Here is a 19,039-nt window from a genome sequence, read left to right on the forward strand (position 1 = left end):
TTTTGTGTATTTCTCAGCTACAGTGGCATACTTATAGGGTCAACGTTAACAAATTCAGTAATTCAAAGTCTCCTGTTTGTTCTCAGTGGAAAAATACTGGGTGGTAGTCCAAAGATTTTCAAGGGATGTCATCATTAATGGTGTTACTGTAACTGAGACTGAAGGTTGATGATTTTTTCTGGTTTGTCCATTATAAAAATGTGGGGTTTTTTAATCTGTAATGGAGTGCTTTGTTTGGTGATATTTTCAGTCTTCACTATTTTTTATTCATTCCTATAATCCCTTCAAATCTGATAGGAAATTTTTAGATATGCCTTCTTCCATAAAGTTTCTTTCAGCAGGCCTCTATGCTGAAAGAGAAGATAGTTTCTAAAGACTCTTCCAGTTATAAACTTAAACATATCTTACACCCTTAATTTCAAGCTGGTAGGAATACAACCTCATCTCACAAGTACTAGTGGAATGCACAGGCAATTGAGGAAAAACATTTATAGGAAGCAATCTAGTTGTGAAATTATTTGGAAATGCTGATCTAGTGCATAAACTGATTATAGAAGACTCCAAGCATGTTCATTAGTATTGCACCCTTACATAATAAGAACTTGAATTCTCTTAATTAGTGTTTATAGCATCACCATGAACCATGCATGAATGCAGCGTTTCAGTGGGAGGGAATTTTTATACCAGATGACGAATAATAAAAAGAACTCAATGCTCTATAGATAACAGTAAGAGTTATCTTGCCTTAAAGAATCGCTGTTGGAAGTAAACAGTTGAGAATGTGCTAACTTGAACATAATCACTTGAAGACTTCGTTTGTATTTTCATCTCAGTATCACAGTCTTGACTTCATCGTACTTAAAGCTGTCACAGTATAGAGTATTCTCAAATTGGAGTTAAAATTACATTTTCTGTACATTGTTCTTCCATCACTATGTTAAGCATCTTCAGAAAGGTAAAGCAAGATTCATGTAAAGATACTTGCTAGGTAAAACGATAGTCCTCACTGGGTAATTGTTTTATGCTGCTTATCTGTTACACCATATCTAGCCAAATAGGGAAAAATGAGCTGTTTAATATAATGTCTATGTTTTGACAGTCTCATTTAAAAAGTAATTCTACTCCTTATTCTGGAATCACACTGAGGGCAAAAGCCTTGAAATAATGGGTATTGTCACTTTAGGAGGATGAAAACTAGGAATATTTACCTACTTCCCTGAAATTTAGGTTTTCAAACAATTAAATAAATGTTTTCAATGAATTTACCCTTATGTGTGTAGGAACCACAAAAGGGGCCTACTAACATGAAAAATAGGTTTTCTGTATTGAATCGTAAACTCCATATTCTGTGTGGAAAAATACAGTTTTTGAAAACAGAGTGTCATTAACATAAGATGTGCTAACTTCCTAAGTTTTCAAAACCCTTGGTGTTGAGAGTTGGTTTGGTTTTTGTTCTGCTGTTGTTTACTATCTGGTTAGGTCCTGCCCCATGCAGACCACCTGTGTTCCCAGCTGTCATAGATGTGTAGATCTTTTTGCTTGAAGTAGGGCTTTTCAGGTACACACAAGCATAATTTTTCCTTTTTCTATAGCTTTTCAGTGCACTTCACTTAAACTGGACATGTGACTATCAGCATGTGTGTTGTTACACATACTGCTCATTAAGTAATTCTGATAAAGTTCCAAACATTGAACAGTTTAGGAATGATTGTAAGTCTTTAAACAAGGAGACATAAGGTATATTCATTCATAAAACTTAACAGTCAGGTTAGTCCTGAGGGTTGCTTTAAACTGTTTTTGTCATGTCTTGTAAATTGCAAAACATCTCTTCTCCCACCCTTCTGTTTCTACTGCAGATTTTATGAAACTATTGCTAGAATCATAATTGTGGATGAATAGATAAGGCTTTATTAAAGTATGTTCATTGTGCTGCATTGATGAAAATTCTCAGCCAAAATTGAAAATTAATTAGTATTAATGGAAGTAGTGTGGGGCATCTTCTTCAATCAAAAATTGGCATGTTTTGAAAAAAAAGTTATCTGGAAGCAATTAGTTACTTAGCTCAAAACTCAAACAAAATTCAGTAAAGATTTTGACTAAGTTCTGGTTGCTTAGAAACAAAGCTTCTGTTGGTGAATTTCTTGATGTCTTCATTCAGTAAGCACTGACCTTCTGAAATAACCAGGCTGTAGATCTTCATGAGAGACTTTTGACTTACCATAATAAAACATAGCTTTTTTTCCCCTTCCCTTTTGATCTTCTTTTTCCTCTTCAATGGATTATTACCAGCTTCCACCATGAAGAGAATGTTTTGTGTGACCTAAGCTCCATGTTTTCACTGATCTTGGTTGGAATATTCTGGAGCTACACAGCCCAGAGTTGGTGCACTGATAGGGGCTGTGGCTAGAGCTTTAACCAACTCCAGTACAGGTGAAACATGCTCAGAGCAGCAGATAACCCAGCTTTGAGGACTGCAGTGAGTTGAAGAGAATTGCCCTTACCTTGTTCTTTTTGCTGGCAGCAACCATCAACTTTTACGGTCACTTGCCTAGTCACCCCATTATAGTTGGATGCAATTTTCATGCTTTTGTTTCCCCACCAAATTAGTTAGGAAGAGAAGAAAATAATGTGGAAAAGATGTGGACCATATATTTAAAGTTCCCACAAAGTGTGAAGTGCCTAGACACTCAGTTTTAATTTTTTTTGGTGGTTGTTGATGCTTGCCTATAGCACTTCCAGTTATAAACTACATTGTCTTACCTTTTTTGCTGGTATATTACAGTTCCCTCACATGAATATTTCATATATATGTTTGAACATGGATGTTATGAGTCAGCCATTAGGTCATGATGGAGGTGCAAGCATCTCTGAGAAAATTATTACATTTTGATGTGGTTAAGTGAAATCACTTTTACAAAATTCATACAGGTTATCTCATGTTGCTTTTGCCCTGCCCTGTCCTACATTCTTTCCTCTCTCTAGCTGATGAAATGGCTGTTAGAAATAGATAATAATAAAAAAAACCCTAAATGCTCCTTACAGGGATATTTGTTACAAATAACTTGTATATTGCTGTCACTGTCGCTGACACAGTATCATGCTTAACTAAAAAATAGAAAGCTATTTTTCAAGTAAAGATTTTTCTGAGTTGTTGTATCTACATGTGTGTTCCATCTGAGAGGTAAATACATACTTAGCCTGGAAGTAATACTTTTCTTTTTTTTTCCCTGTTCCTGATGAATATTCATGTCATGAGTCAGAAATGGAAGGGTAATTCTAAAGGCAAATGTTCTGAGTTTGGTATTGTGTGGTAGTGATGGGTATATATACAAAACTGTGCTTGCACCTTTCTAACTGGTGATGGAGAAAATGCCCTTAGCAGTCCTGTTTCGGTGCCAACATTCTTTGACAGTGTGCAAATTCTAGTACCAAAAGTGCCAGGTGTATTCATTTGCTCTTCCTGTATGGAAGGTATCTTTTTGAGGTTTTTACTTTTCCCCTGTGCCTTGCCTGCTATCACCCTTCCCGCCCCCCCCCCCCCTTTTTTTTTCTTTTTTTTGTGAGCAGTGTGTTGTTTCACATCTGGTGTGTGAGTGACACTTTGCTGGCAGTTTCCTGTGACTGGCAGTTTTCTTTTACAGACCATCAATATGGAAGCAAATTACTAAGCAGAACGTGGTTGGCATAATGGTTGTGCATCTGTTTGAGAGTACTGGTGCTGGTCATCTTGATGAAGCTGTGAGCCATTGACAACTTGCTGTTTGTGAGATCTGTTCATTAGATGTTTGGTACTCCCAAAGTATTCAGATATCTACCCTGTGCACTCTGGCAGTGTGTTTTTCTGCATAGCAAGAGATACTGTCATTAGAACAAAGACAAGGCACATCATCTTGCAGTATATACTGAGAAATTCCACAGAGATGAGGAATACTGCAAGATATAAAATGGATGCCAGATGTGTCTGGAAGTTTGTGTTTTTCTCCTCTGTAAATATGGTTCTTGAGGTAATCAAATCCATATTAATCATAATTCAGGGGATGTAGTCCTTAAGAACACCTTTACTCTGTGCCACTAGATTGAACCAAGTTGTCCTAGGCTGAGTAATCTCAGGTACTTGTCTACTTACTTGTTTGCATCTCCCCACTCATCTTGCTTCCCTAGGCACTTCAGAGATTAGGAGTCTCTTGCTAGTAGGAATAGCTGGCTTGGCTAGGCTGGGAGGGAGACACTCATTTAATGTTTGGAGTAAGCAGGGAAAGAAAAGGGTTTGTCTTTATACATAAGATCACTAATTCTGGCCGTGCATCGTCTGTTTTCATTATAAACGTGATACAGGGCCATCTGCGCTGTTAATGCATGTCTGACTAATTAGCTTATAGCAGAAATTGGGATAATATTTCAAGATTGTATCCTTTTTGACTTTATTTTCTGAACTTGTCAACTGGCACAAGCTGGAATATCTGTAGTCAGTTCTGGTTTCTCAAAAATCAAACTCCAGTGGTCAGGTATTGAGCTTTTTGAACAATCATATGTTTGAGGCAAGACCATTTTCATTGGAGTTACTTGGCCGTATGTTGGGCACATGGACTTAATTTATTATTGCTGTTTCCTGCAGTTCCTGAACTGTGACCTTAGCCCTTAAGACAAGTGACTTTCAATCTCATATCAGTTGTCTGAAATTCTTCTGCTATGTGCAGATGCAGAGAATGTATAAAAAGGGCTGGTTTTTTCTGTTCTTGCTCACCATTCCTGTTTCCATACTGCTGGCACCGATGTCTTGTTTCAGGCTGCAGTATCTAGCTCTGCCATTTGTAGATGCAGGATACCTTTTTTTCTAAAATACCTGAATGACTTACAGCTTTGTCAATAAGTCTGTTTCTTGAGAGTTCCTTCTTAAATGCGCTGTTTGCATACTTACAGCTTAATGTATTGATGATTTACATGAACAAGCAGGGCAAGACAATTGGTTATCATCCCTTTGTAAGAAAAAGCATTGAGTCTTGTGATAAATAACTTTCTTTGTGAACCTTGTTAGCTTGCCATGTCTTCAATCCCAGCAGTACTTTTACAGACTTCTTGAATAAAGAGAATAGAATAAAGATGTTGACTAGCTCCTGCTACAGTTTCCAACTTGTATTCTACTTGGTGTTTGTCACGTTTGTTTGTGACAAAAAAGGGGATACTGAATAATTAAGACTTTTGCCAAAGTGGCAGAATGCCTCTTTTCTTTGTCTTGATTGCTCTGAATTCAGAGTACTCTAAAAATTATTGGATAGGTCTTTCATAATCACAGTTCATTTTGCAAGTGTAAAAATGTTATCAGACCTATTTAAAAAAAATTATTCCAACTCAGTCTTATACCTTCTGGATTAGCTCTTACTAAGCAATGCTGTCAGCCTTTTCCTTTGCAGCTTCAGTAAAGCTTATGCAAAGTAGATAATTCAAATAGGAAAAGAGTGTTTTCAAAATGAAAAAAACCCAAACCTAAAATTGTGAGTATATGAATGTGTTTGGAACACATATGGCTGACATTTCTATGCAGTGTTCCAGTTTGTTGTAGATCGGTGTGTTTCAGTACAGTGTCAATTTTTCATAAGAAATTTCTTAAGAGCCTCATTTGTATTTTTCTTCCAATTAGCAATTTATCATTTTGTTCTGACTAGTATTACTTTTCTAAAGGTTAGCTGCTTTTAGGGAACTATGACAGTAAACATGAAATATTTCTTTGAATTCCTGTCAGAATGATCTGTGTGCTGTTAAATTCTAGCTATACTTCCTCACAGCTGATAGCTGAGCTAGTTGGAGGATAGTGAGATCAGTGTCTTCTAAGATCCTAAATCTAGGTGTCTTATACATGTCTTTCTAGAAGGACGAAACAGTGATGAAGTCAGCTCCAAATTAATTTCATTATTCAAATGGTTTCAAAATTCTCCTTGAACCTGTTAGCCGCTTCATTGTCTTCCCCCATCAGGATTTGACATTGTAAGAGGAAACTCTGCATGCTTGGAACACTTACAGAGCTGTTCTTGGCTAGCTCCTCTAGACTAAACCATTTATTTGTTGCTCTTTTCAGCCTTTGAGCGCATGCTCTGAAGAGTGGTGGAAATGGATCAGAGAATGCGAATGCAGCAGTGGATAACTACTTGGACTGCTGAGTCTCTTTCCTCTAGCAGGCACAAATGATATTGTGCCTGTTTCAGAATGTCTAACTGAGGGAGTGACCCTTCACATTCTGTCATGTTCTCTGTGCTTTAGGTGTTTCAGATACTAAATTTGTTTCCTTAGTGTAGTTAAAATTCCTTACACTTCTTGTTGAAGGAGAAGAGCATTACCCTGCTGGTAGTCTCTAGGGGAAGGGGCCAGCCTTTCAGATGGTTCTGTAGTCCATGATGAATGACATCCCTTGAGGTATTGTCTATGAGGACTTTCAACCTTTTTTTTCTGTGATTCTTTCATGTAACCATCTTACTGGCTTTAGAATAATATAAGTGTAGGTCTTGTCTCTTTTCACCTTTATGCCCTTTGTAGAATATTTTTGAGGCAGCAAAAAGAGTGTTTGCAGTTTTCTTTAGTTAATAATTCAAAGTGCACCTAGAGGTAGGACCTGTGTTGACTGTGACATAGAATTACTCTGGCCATAGACCCACAGCTGGATTGCAGCCCATCAGCTGTCTGTGGTGACTGGTGGTGTAAGGCAAGGCCTTACTGTGAACTTTTACAGAACAGTTTGGGGTTGAATTTGAACTGACCTATATTCATTTTAGGGGAAGGTCATTACATGGGTAATGATTATTAATCAGTGGAAATATGACAGAGTGAGCAAACCAAGTATTTAGTGTCATTGATTCTTAAGCAGTGTTCCAAATGACTGGATATGAGGACAGATGTTGAGTAAACTGAAAGGAATAATGTTTCTGTTAAGAGTGGCTGTTGACTAAAGGATCGCTTTTAAAAAATGTTGATTAATTAATTACTTGTTTCTCTTTCTTTTTTCTAAGTATGTATAGAAAATACGATTCTACTAGAATAAAAGCAGAGGAAGAAGAAGTCTTTTCAAGTAAGAGATGCTTAGAATGGTTCTATGAATATGCAGGTAAGTGTGAAATGCAAATTTCCTACCAATAACAATTAAATTTATATTGGAATATTAAAATTGCATTAACTGAGCTTTCAAAAGATGGAATATAAAATATGTTTTGTAAAAGTCTTAGAGAAACTTCCCTTTATCCTCTGGGATTTGAGGTTGAAGAGTTCAAGGTTCAGTTTTGTCTTTGTCTATATCCTATGAAAAGAATACAGAAGGTGTGTAATTTGGAATATTTTGGAACATTATACATTACTATTCAAATCTACAGTTAAAGCTGTACTTCTGTTGAAAATGTTGTTACCTCTCTGTCATCTGCCATGTTAGTGCTGTGTAGTACAGAATTAGCCTCAGAAGTGGTGTGTCTTTAATTAAAAAACCCAAAGGGTGAGGGAGGTAGTAATGCTAGTTTTGTTCCTGCTGAATCTGGTGCTTAGGGTTTCAAGCAAAGAAGTGCATGAGTTCAAATACCCTGGACTAGTTTTATCAGATAGTTTTGCATCACAAGGTATAGGGAAGGTAGCCTGTGTTATTTATTCTTGCCCTTATGTATGAGAACTTTCTTCAGGCATTACTTCTAGGAATGTTAATTATGGTCTGTGGTCACAGATGATCCTTTATTAGTGAAGTTGGTTGTTGTATTTGTTTTCCTGCAAATGTTTTCTGAAAGGAAGAATTTGACGTATGGGGGAAAATGATCTCATGACTGTAAAGACCAAAAAGAAATTAAATAGATATTTTGTGTCATCTTACAGTTTTCTGGCGATGTCTTGAATAACATGTCTAACTTGTTCTGTTTTGTCTGCTTTTTAAACATAATGAAGAGTGACTTAATTTCATGTAATAAAACATTTTTTCTCCTAATAAAATTATATAAATGAAATTAAACACTTTGAGATCTCACTTGTCTGTGGCAGTCTGTGAGAGGAGATTCAGACAAATTCAAGCCAAATCTAACCTGTTAGATTATCTGCCTTTCTGACCAGCTTGATTTATTTTTTTACTCTAGCAACAGGCATGACTCATTTTTGTCAAGACTTTCATGGAAAAAAAGGATGAAAGGAAGGCTGTTTGTGAAAGAACTTTGGGGTTTCCACTGGATGCACACACCAAGATAAAACACAGAAAAGTGGAGAGTACGATTCTGTTTACAGTATTGAGTAACATTCTAAAAATTGAATTTTCAAGGAATAATCTCTTGTGTTCTTGCTTCATAAGTCTTCTTTATGTATGCAGACAGTTGACACTGCATTTGGGTTTCTTCCCTCCCTTGGTGTGTTTTTGCATAGCAGAATGAGTCTTTTTAAAGGCTGTTGTGTACACTCTGAGAGCTGAGAGGCTGTTATGAGAAGATGGGAAAAGACATAATTAAACCTTGTTATTTCTAGAATAGATCACCTAATAATAAAATACAGATTGATCTTCCCTTTATAAATCCTGTTTTTCTTGCACATGTGCTCTTTATATTGGGGGAAAGTAGGCATTTCAGCATGTATTTTTTTCCAAATGAGCCCTTTTAAATATGAGTCAAATAATTCTAACAAAATAGTTCAAATACTTAAAGTGTAGAATTGCACAGTACAATTCTTAATGTCTGTATAATTTTTTCAGAGTATTATAGAAGTTGTAAATATCTTGATTTAAGACCATGTTTTATTAGTGGTGCATTTTAATAGCATTTGTGTTTTGAATCTTTTTTTTCCTTTTAAGTAGGCAAATAAATAACTGTAATTCATTATTTCCTACCTACTGCATTTACTGTCAGACAGATGATGTGTGACCATCGTGTAGCAATATGATAAATAAGCAGGATAATATTATATAAAGATAATATATGAGACAGTGTGGAATGAGGTTCTGGGAGTGATAATGCCTTGTATGCTGTATAGCTGTACATCATGTTTGTATGTGATTTGAGCTTATGATAAAGTAGAGATTCCAGCCAGGGCATGAGTTTCACTAACCATCGTCCTCTCATTTAATTTGGTAATATTATCTGGGTGTTCTGTTAGTCTTAAGTGCATTATGGAAAAAATTTTACTAATTTACACTTCCAAGATTATCTCAGTAAACGAGTTGAAAGATTGGCAGGGATGAAAAGTTGTTTTACGGTTTCTCTGTTTTCAAAGGTGAGATAAAGATTTAAGTGTATCCAAGTCTGATAGTAAGTGTGGAAATATTTATTTAGTGCCAAAACAAACAAACTGTATGAAAGTTAGGTTGCACTATGTGATTGCACTTCTTTTGTGCTGTAAAGGACAGGCCATTTTAATTTTTAGAGATAAGTAAAATATATTTTGTTTGCAGGCACAGATGACATTGTAGGGCCAGAAGGTATGGAGAAATTTTGCGAAGACATTGGAGTTGAACCAGAAAATGTAAGTTCAGAATCCATTTTAAAATTGCCTCATCTGCTGTGGTGTACATGAGCTAGTCTTACAGTTTTTGTGTTTCCACCAAGAATTAAAAAAATCTTGAGAGTTTAAAAAAAAATCAAGAAATATAAACCATGGAGGTTTTGAAACACATTTGGGAACAACTTGCCATTATGTTAAACCCCAGACTGTCAACCTGTAAAACCTCAATTTGTCTTCACTGCCACCCCTTCTTTCACTTTAAGACCACCAACCTTCGGGCTCTTCATAAAAAGAGAGATCTTAAAAAAAAAAATTGCTGATGATTGTCTTCTCTGAAACAATGAGATAACATTCAAGATTTAATATATCAGCTAACAAACAAATAGTGTTTCCTTTGGGTTTTCTAGGACAGAAAGAGATCTCAAATATTATGGGCAGTAGTGGCACTACCATTACACTGTTTCAAAAAAACAAATAAGGAATATAAATACATTTACAGGTACTTATTCTGTATGGAAGGTGTGTATAGTTATATATATATATATAAATAAATAAAATCTAAAAAAAAAAATTGAGCATTTTACAGGCTTTTTCCTAGTGCCTAATTTTTGTTCTTTAAATGCATTTTGTAAGCGCTGTCTTTTGCAGAATTCATGGAGCTTCATATAAGTAAATGAGAATTTTGGCTTTGAAAGATGTACTGGAAAATCAGATGTAATTTGCTAATTTCAGAGTTTAGGATAATAATAAATGTTGTGATTTAGGTAGACATTTGGACGTATGAGTGGATATTCTGCTTTTGCATTATAAGCTGTATAGGGTTGCCCTAACCGTAGCCAGTTAATGGCTGAGTTGCAAATTTAAATAACTTGATTATTTTTTTTTTTCCAGGTTGGTAGGGTCAGTTATCCTGCAAGTTTTTCTTTCACATATTTGTCAAAGGTGGTTTCTTAAGTTGATAAATTAAATAATAATAATCTTATGGTATTGCTTTATCTAAATTCTTTTTTGCTTTGGTCTTCTGTGTGAGATGTGAAAAAGACTCTTTTCTTTTGGGCAGAACTGAGGTATTATGTATTAGCCTGTGTTTTGATGTGTATTACTGTTAGTTCATCTAGATTTACTTATCTGCTTGAATTGTGGGATCATTATTAGCTTTCAAATAGTTGATTCCATGGATTGCAGATGATGCTCATTGAGATGAAGGTTTAACAAATGTCAGGTATAGCTTGTCAAACTGATACTGAAATTTTGTAGTTAGTTTGGGAAATCTTTTCTGCAGCTTTCGCACCAACTCATCTTCTCCCCACCGTATTGCTTATGAGATGACTGATAACTTGGGTAGATGTTCACTCCATGTATTTGTACTATTCTCTTCATTTGGATTGTGTAAGGTTTGTCACTTACAGGGTTTTTTAAACTTCTAAAATATTGTAGCAAAGTTCTGAACTTTCCACTTACGCAAGTAAAAGCATTGGTATCCTACTAAACAGTGGTTATTTATAAAACACATGGGTCTTTTTGTTAAATTCTCAGTCTCCATTTTTTTCTCTTTAAAACAGGTAGTTATGCTTGTACTAGCATGGAAGTTGGATGCACAAAACATGGGCTACTTTACATTACAAGAATGGTTAAAAGGAATGACATCACTACAGTAAGTGCCTTGAAAATTCTCTATAGTTACTTAGTTCTCTATAGTTACTATATTTGTTATAGTAAACACAGCTTTTCAGAAAAAACACATTTTAGTGTTTTCACTCAACACCTAAAGCAAAGAACTCTGCCATGGAGTAGAAGTCACAAATTTTTGGCCTGATTTATGATAATATGGTCACTTGGAGACAACTTGAACCCTGATGTAGCACATTTAAATATATTTGGGTTAAAAGATCTGCAGTCTCAATAAAAGAGAAATGTTATGAGGTTTGACACTCTTTCTGTCCTCAAGGACACCAACAATCTTTGTTGCTGGATTGCATGTATCTTTTAGATATTGGTATGTTGTTAGAGTGATGTAAAACACTAAATAATACCAACCCTTTCTGTAACTCTGCATTGCTCGAAAAGTTGCTTTCTCCGGTTAAGAGCCTAATTTTATGGCAAAATTAACATAAATAAAATTGAATAATCATGTTTCACAGAGAGTTGGAGAAAGAATGAACTGTTTTGACTTACCTTCCAGAAGAGAATTACTAAAACTGTGTAGGAAGTTCTATAGTTTCAGCAAGACTTTAGAAGTATTTTTTCACTGCTTTGATTTGATGCTTGTTTGCCATGCATGGACAAGCTCTTAGCTTTATCTGTTGGAGAGTGCATTTTTTACAAAGCCAGTCAGTCCCAGTGTAAGACTTTGCTACTTCATCTAAATTTGTTTTCCACTATGGGTATAATAAGGCATTTTATGCAGACATACTCAAAAACTTGTGTCTGTACAGAGTGATGTGTTTTGAACAGGTTAACGGGCATACTTGTTAGAGATTCTTTCCTAGAACATCAGACATTTCAGTAAGAATGCAGACTCTAAACTCACTTGGTGCTTGTTTTGTAGGTGTGATACTACAGAAAAATTGAGAAATTCTCTGGATTACTTGAGATCTTTATTAAATGAGCCTACCAATTTTAAACTTATTTATAGATACGCCTTTGACTTTGCACGGGTAAGTACTGTGCATTTGAAATTAAAAACTTTACTGTCATAAATAATAATTGAAAGACTGTGTACTTCTAAGTTTGTTTCTCTGAAGGTACCACTCAAGATGGCTTTGAACAAATGGAGCAATTTGTGTTCTGAAACAGTATATGCAAAATGTCAAAACTGGAAAAGAAAAGTACATGGAATGTGTAATGCTTAGTGGTTTAGTGGCATGTAGTAATTACATCTCTACCTCAACGTATTTTATGACTTCAGGGAAATGATGTAGGCCCTGTTCTGTTATATATTGGAGCTTTATCACTGAGTTCCCCTGACACTATAATTTACTGTGGTTTTTCTTACTCTGAATTTTGTGAGCATAAACATATATAAAACAGGAAGACACTTCACATATTTCAATAGCTGGTAAAAATGGATAACATGATAAAAGCTGGCTATGATATAAATACTGATTCAGAAGATTTTTGGAATGGCTTTAATGATGTTTTCAGTATTCATTAAAGAATACACTGATATTAGTCTTCCTGCTATAAAACATGCTTTGATGCAATTTTGCCTGTAATGGAACCAATATGCATAAGACTGTTCATACTTGGAAGGAGTAATAAGAGAACTTTATTTTCTGAAATAACATTTTGAAATAGAATGTGGACATCCCTTTTGCTAATGTGATGGAGTGTACAGAAGACTTAACATAAAGAGGTAAAACTGAACCTCAGATTTCAGTGCAAGAAAACTAAAAATACTGAGAAAACTTGCACCGAAAAAAGTAGCATGAGAAAATGAGAAAAATGAGGAGAAGTTTGACTGATAGCAGTTCTGATAGTATCTCATTAGCAACTCAGATTTTTGGTACCTCAGTGCTTTCTGCATCTCAGCATTCTGATTTGTGGTAGTTCACTTTTAAACAAGGAAAATTGCAGTTGAGTAGAAAAAAATGCATGGGATTAGTTAGTGTGTGAGGAAAAGAAAAGCTACATCAACCTCTTAGTTCCTCCTTTGCTGTATGAAGCTTTATTCTGCTCGTTTTTGCTGAATGTGAAATGCAAAAGCATTGCCTAAGAAGTTCAAGATACTGATGAAATATTTGGGATAGAGAGCAAACCTGTGCCAGCTGATGGCCTGTCAGAAGTGCAGATACTTAAAAGGTGAATAGTGTGTGTGTTCTTTTCAAGAGGTACGGTACCAAACTGGTATGACTTTTAAACAGTGGTCTCAAAAAATTTAAACATTGAGACACAGGTGCTGTGACTTCATTTGTGACAAAAAGCCCCTGCAGATTATAGAACTTGAAGTCAACTGGGGAATATTTGGCTAATATGATTATTGAACTTCCCATACTACAGACTTGGGGAAAGTCTATAGGAGAATGGCATCCAGTAAGAATAGAAAAGAACAAAGGCAGGTATATTTATAGATGGCAGATTAAATTGGGCATAACTTTTTTCAGGGTCACTGAAGCGATTGATAGAAAAAAGCTGATTGTATAATTTCTGTCCTAAGGATAATTCTTTCAAGGGAGTACTCTATGGCAAAAAGCCACTTGTCTAAACTTCCTAAGTTATTAGAGGAAAGGTTTTTAAAGAGTCTGTTGATTTGGCATTTGAAGTTAGTTTGTGAATAAAGATGTGTCATCGAGGTTTCATGTGGCATGTGTGATTTAAGTCAGCATAGATTTGGGGAAATAATTTATAACACCATATGTTGATATTAAGCACAAATAACATTCCTCAATCCATGTTTGCCCTTGTTATTGCCAAGTTTTAGAACATACAGATGCATCTATTGCATAGCTTAAATTGATCTTTAATGTGAAATATTAGGGGAAAAAAATCTCAGGAAGAGTGTCTATCATTAGTGTAAAACAAATACTCAGATAAAATAAAGTTTTTAAATAAATTCCTTTAACTGTATCCAAGGGATGTGTTTAGAATGTAAGCTAAGAATGCAATTGCATCATCTGTCATGGCAAATGTGCCATTAGGCAGTTGGAGGTGGGTAGAAAGTGCTTATCTGAACAATTTGTTCTGATCAGTTGTCTCTGAGAGAGAACGTAGAAATGTAACAATATAAGGCATGAAAAACCAGTGTGGCCAAAGTAAAGGCAATAGAGCCTGATTTCATTAATACTTGAGTGTGTGGGAAGAATTCAGAGTATGAACTGCAGGCAAAATAAAATATATTCTGATAGCAGTATTGTTTCTGCTTTGAAGGTGTTTGTGACAGAAGTGTAGATGGGCTTTGGAAAGGGGATTAGGTTTTAGAACTTTTTGAGGTTGGAAATAAGTGAAAGATTTATATCATACTAGTACAAAAATGCCTTTGCAGGTATCTTTTTCTTCTTTATTGCTAATTGAAAAGCGTTGTTCCTCATGGAATTTACTTTTTTTTCCCCTAAATCCCTCTTGGATTTAGTGCCCAGAATGCAAAACAGTTTCTCATGTTTTCAGAATTGCTGGTCTCCCCACTTTACTTTAAAACAAATCTGCATTAAATTCTGTCTATACAATTTTAGAACTGAGGAACATTTAGTTGAAATGAACATAACCTTGTAACTAGGGCATTCAGTTGTTGACTGAGAACTGGGATCTTGCTCTGTCAGTTCCTTCCTGTGTGATAGAACAATTCGGTTATGATTTGAGCTTGTTTTTTTTTTTTAATAAAGATGCATGTTCTGTAATACATACGAGTGCATTTTTGCAGGTGAAATGTAGGGCACAATTCCCCTTGTGGTGGGCAGCTAGCTGTCTTGCAATGATCTGTTAGACAGTCCCTACATCCAGATATCCCTGTGTGGGATATGTCCTGGTGGACAGCAAGCTGTCCATGAGTCAGCAGTGTGTTCTGGTGGCCAGGAAAGCCAGTGGTTTTCTGGGAGGCATTAGGAAGGACAGTGCCAGCAGGCTGAGGGAGGTGATCCTGCCCCTCTACTCAGCCCTGGTGAGGCCACATCAGGAGTGCTGTGCCCAGCTCTGGGCTCCTCAGGGCAGGAGAGGAATGGAGCTCCTGGAGCAGGTCCAGTGGAGGGCAATGAGGTTGGTTAAAGGATAGGAACTTAGCAGTGTCTATCAGTATCTGCAGGGAGGGTGTCCGAGAATGGATCCAGGCTTTTCTCAGTGCTGCCAAGCAATAGGACAAGAGGCTGTGAGCAGAAAGTGATGCACAGGAAGTTCCATCTGAATATGGGGGAGAACTTTTTTGCTGTGCAGGTGACCACACACTGAAACAGACTGCCCAGAGAGGCTGTGGAGTCTCCCTCTCAGGAGATAGTCAAGAACCACTTGGGTGCAGTTCTGTGCTGTGTGCTCTAGGGTGACCCTGCTTGAGCAGGGGAGCTGGACCTGATGAGCCACTGTAGTCTCTTACCCATTCCATGATTCTGTGATGCTTCTTAATTTAGCCTTTGCACTCTGCTGTCATGAGTAGATACACAAAACAAGTATATGTTAGCTAATATGGAAATATATTTTTTGTGATTTCATTAACCTGTGAATTTGTAGCTCAGTGTTAAAACCAAGGCATAAAAGTGTGGGAGGTTGTGTTTCATCTCTCAGCAAAAGTGGTTTAATTTTGTGGTAACAAATGTAGGTGAATAAACTACTTAACAAAATGGAATCATAAACATACATGTTACTTTGAGATGCGCAGATGTTATGTTACTAAATATTTACCACTGATTAACAAACCTGCTGGGTACATATGTTGCTGCTCTTAGCAGAAACAAAAAAAACAGCCCTTAAGCTTAAATAGGTTGTTGTTACATTGAACTAAAACTGGACAGTCCAGAGGGGAGTCTCAATGTGCTAATGTACTATGTTCTGTGTGCTCATTTGATAATTTAATCTGAATTCCATCTAATCAGTTAGAATAACAGAACAAAGATCCTCCCTTGGCTCACTCGTGGGTAGGGAAGGAGGTGTCAATTAGTACTGAGTGTCTATTGACAGCTCACATAGTTGTAATGATAGGGTGGGAAGTGGGACAGCACTGCTGTTCTGAGAGGTGTGGCTGTGCAGGGGTAAGTGCCAGCCTGGCTGGGGATGTGGTGGCCATTGCTGGCTAGGGAGGTCTGCAGTCAGAAATAACCTCATGCCTCATCTGCCATAACGGTGATGTTTTTATTGGGTACATCTATAAAAAGCAACATCTCCATATAACAAACCATTACCTATAAGGAAGGAAATTTTACTGGCAAGTTGTATATTATTAAAAAAACACTGTTAGATACTGTTGTGTATTATTTATTTGGTAATTTATTTTGTCCATGGGTGAGCTGTGAGGGAAGTGAAAAATCTGGAATTCATGCTCTGTTTTCCTTTTTGACGTTTTCGTGCAGGAAAAGGACCAGCGCAGCCTAGATATCAATACTGCCAAGTGTATGTTGGGCCTTCTTTTAGGAAAAGCATGGTCCCTTTTTCCAGTGTTTCATCAGTTTCTAGAGGTATGGAATTGGAAACAGAATTGTGGAGGCTTTTAATCTGTCTTTGATACTTTTAACTCGAGGTAGAATGAACAGCTAAGAATGCTGTGTTCTGATTTAGGAAATTGTAACCACCAAAGCAGCACATACAGCTGGTTATCTTTCCTTTCTTTCTTTTTCCTAAAATCCTATGCTGTTAAGATTTGTGTAATGCAGAACAAACTATAGAATGTTATTTATTTGCTTTTGAACTTTATTGCAGTATGTTTGCCCTCTAAAAGATGACTTAATCAGAAGCATGATTCAACACTAGTTTGAATACTTGCTGGTTTAATCCTTTTTATTTTTGATGGCATACAAATTAAAACAATAAGGCACCAAAAAGTTGAAATTTTCAATATGAAAATCTTGAGTTTGAGACAGTTGAAAATACATTTCAGTAATTTCTGTTTCTTGCCTCAAGCAGCAATCAAAATACAAAGTTATCAATAAGGACCAATGGTGTAACGTTCTTGAATTCAGCAGAACAATTAACCTTGACCTCAGTAACTATGATGAAGATGGAGCCTGTAAGTACTACCATTTGTTGATTTTCTAAAATAATTTATTTCTCTGAGCTTAATCAATCATTGTTGTTTTACAAAATTTTGTAAAATACAGTTCTTTGATCTCTCCACAGGGCCAGTGTTGTTGGATGAGTTTGTGGAGTGGTATAAAGGAAAACAGATGACATAGGAGTTTAACTATGCACAGCCACTCAAGAGTCACTGTTCCCACAGTTATGTCAACCATTAGCCATAAACTGCTATTTGTATCAAAGTGCATGCTGCTTTTCTTGCACTGCATCCCTTTGGCAAGGAACTTTTGATGTTTGCTATTTAACAAGCTAGCTATGCTTGCTGTTTAGCATTGTTCTCTTTGAAGGCTGCTTTGCATTTTGTATTTACACTACAAATTGGTGAACTTGCCAGAGTCTTCACTGTGATTATGTGTATATTGCTGTCTAAATTTTGTATATGTGTATAAAAAAAGGCTTCACCTAGGAATTATTTCTGCAGAAATGTATTGTAAAAATAATTTTGTGGCATATTTCTAATCATCACTTACATGTCTGTTGAAACTTTAGTTATTTTGTTTTTCTTTTGGTCTCAAATGTAGCATTTCAGTCTTTCTGGACATAGTTATGTGAAGAACTATTTACGGTTTCAATGTTACTATTTGAGATGCCAGTTTCTGAGAAGAGAAGACATGCTGTGATTTCCTTCACCAGAATTTGCCAAACCTGACTTTATGCTTTATAGGAATGAAATATTGGTGTCTTAAAAAAATATATATACATATAAATATTTAAACACTGTAATAGCTGTACATGCCACAGATGATTTCCATTTGAAGAAAAAAGTACTGACTTTTTAATGTTAAAACTGCAGTAGTTGTTACAGGTACAAAAGAACAAATTAAAGTACCTTTTAAAAATGGGTTTTAGACTTTTGTAAATTGCCTTTGGCATACTCCTTTTAATTTTTGGTGTACCAAGAGTGTTTGGTCTGTGTTGTGATCTAGTCACCCAATGACATTGAAAGTGCTAGCTGAAGTAAGTGGTTTGGGGAATGAAGTATGCTCACCCCTAGCACAGACACGATAAAGGTTTTGGGGATTATTTTGTTTGTAACACTAGTCTTTCCAAGGGCCTCCAGCTTTGTGTTTCTAAGTACTTAAAATATGATATTGGAAAAAATAGGATGTTGAATAGTCAAAGTATTGCTTTTTCTTTCCTGTTGGGCATTAAAGTTTCCTGGCAGAATGTCCATTGCAGGCAATGGGCATGTAAGACACCAGCATTAAGTAACAGTACTTTTTAGTAGGAACCACTGCCTGTTTCACTCATCTCTGTCTGTATGGGATGGTTCTAGTGATTATTTTGGGAAAAAATGAGTGAATGGAATAACGTTTAAGTTCTGTAATTTTGTCATGTTGTCTTTGCCTTACCCTTCTTCATTGATGTTAATGTTGATATTTCTAAATAGGTCCTTAAAGTATCAGGTGCTATTAAACTTTTATCCCTAAGGATTTATTAAAATGTTATTGATTCATGGAGCATTTAACAGCAAAGGGGCCATTGGGTGTTTTGGAACAACAAATGACATTGCTTTTCTGTAGAAATATTTTACAAGGTGTTGGCAGTTTTGTTATTTCCCTAGAATGCCGTCCAGGGGAACAGAAGGAAAGCATTTTCAGTTGAAAGTGAAATTCTCTTCTGTGTTGAAGGTTTTATCCTTGCCAGCAAGTGAGGAACAACTGCCATTGACTTGACTCCTTTCAGGATTAAGTCTAGTTTAGCAAAAGCAGGTTAGTTTGCTGTCCTGGGCCAGGAGGTTGTAATTGTCATGGTACAGGTGGTCATTTGTGTTCAGATCTGTTTGTTTTTCTTGGTTTTTGCTTTTCAAGCTCAGCTGCCAAAGACAAAAACTGTGTGTCTGTTTGTGTATATTTCTGTATATGTAAATATACAATATACATGCATA

General features: G+C 36.1%; 1 protein-coding gene across 4 annotated transcripts in view; it reads left to right on the forward strand.

Moving 5' to 3' along the window:
• Positions 1–17,994, forward strand: part of DCUN1D4 (defective in cullin neddylation 1 domain containing 4) — a 38,227-nt gene extending 20,233 nt beyond the window's left edge. For all 4 annotated transcript variants that reach the window (XM_054291721.1, XM_054291729.1, XM_054291744.1 and 1 more), the window contains 7 exons: positions 6,999–7,093; positions 9,392–9,462; positions 11,004–11,095; positions 11,990–12,098; positions 16,431–16,535; positions 16,981–17,083; positions 17,194–17,994. In XM_054291721.1, the coding sequence (XP_054147696.1) occupies positions 6,999–7,093; positions 9,392–9,462; positions 11,004–11,095; positions 11,990–12,098; positions 16,431–16,535; positions 16,981–17,083; positions 17,194–17,249 (631 nt within the window). In that variant the 3' untranslated portion in view covers positions 17,250–17,994. The remainder of the gene's footprint in view (positions 1–6,998; positions 7,094–9,391; positions 9,463–11,003; positions 11,096–11,989; positions 12,099–16,430; positions 16,536–16,980; positions 17,084–17,193) is intronic.
• Positions 17,995–19,039: the final 1,045 nt, after the last annotated feature.

The sequence above is a fragment of the Melozone crissalis genome, unplaced genomic scaffold (genome assembly GCF_028551555.1).
Source record: "Melozone crissalis strain CALT ecotype California unplaced genomic scaffold, PUWL_Pcris_2 ptg000006l_1, whole genome shotgun sequence".
Taxonomy (NCBI): Eukaryota; Metazoa; Chordata; class Aves; order Passeriformes; family Passerellidae; genus Melozone; species Melozone crissalis.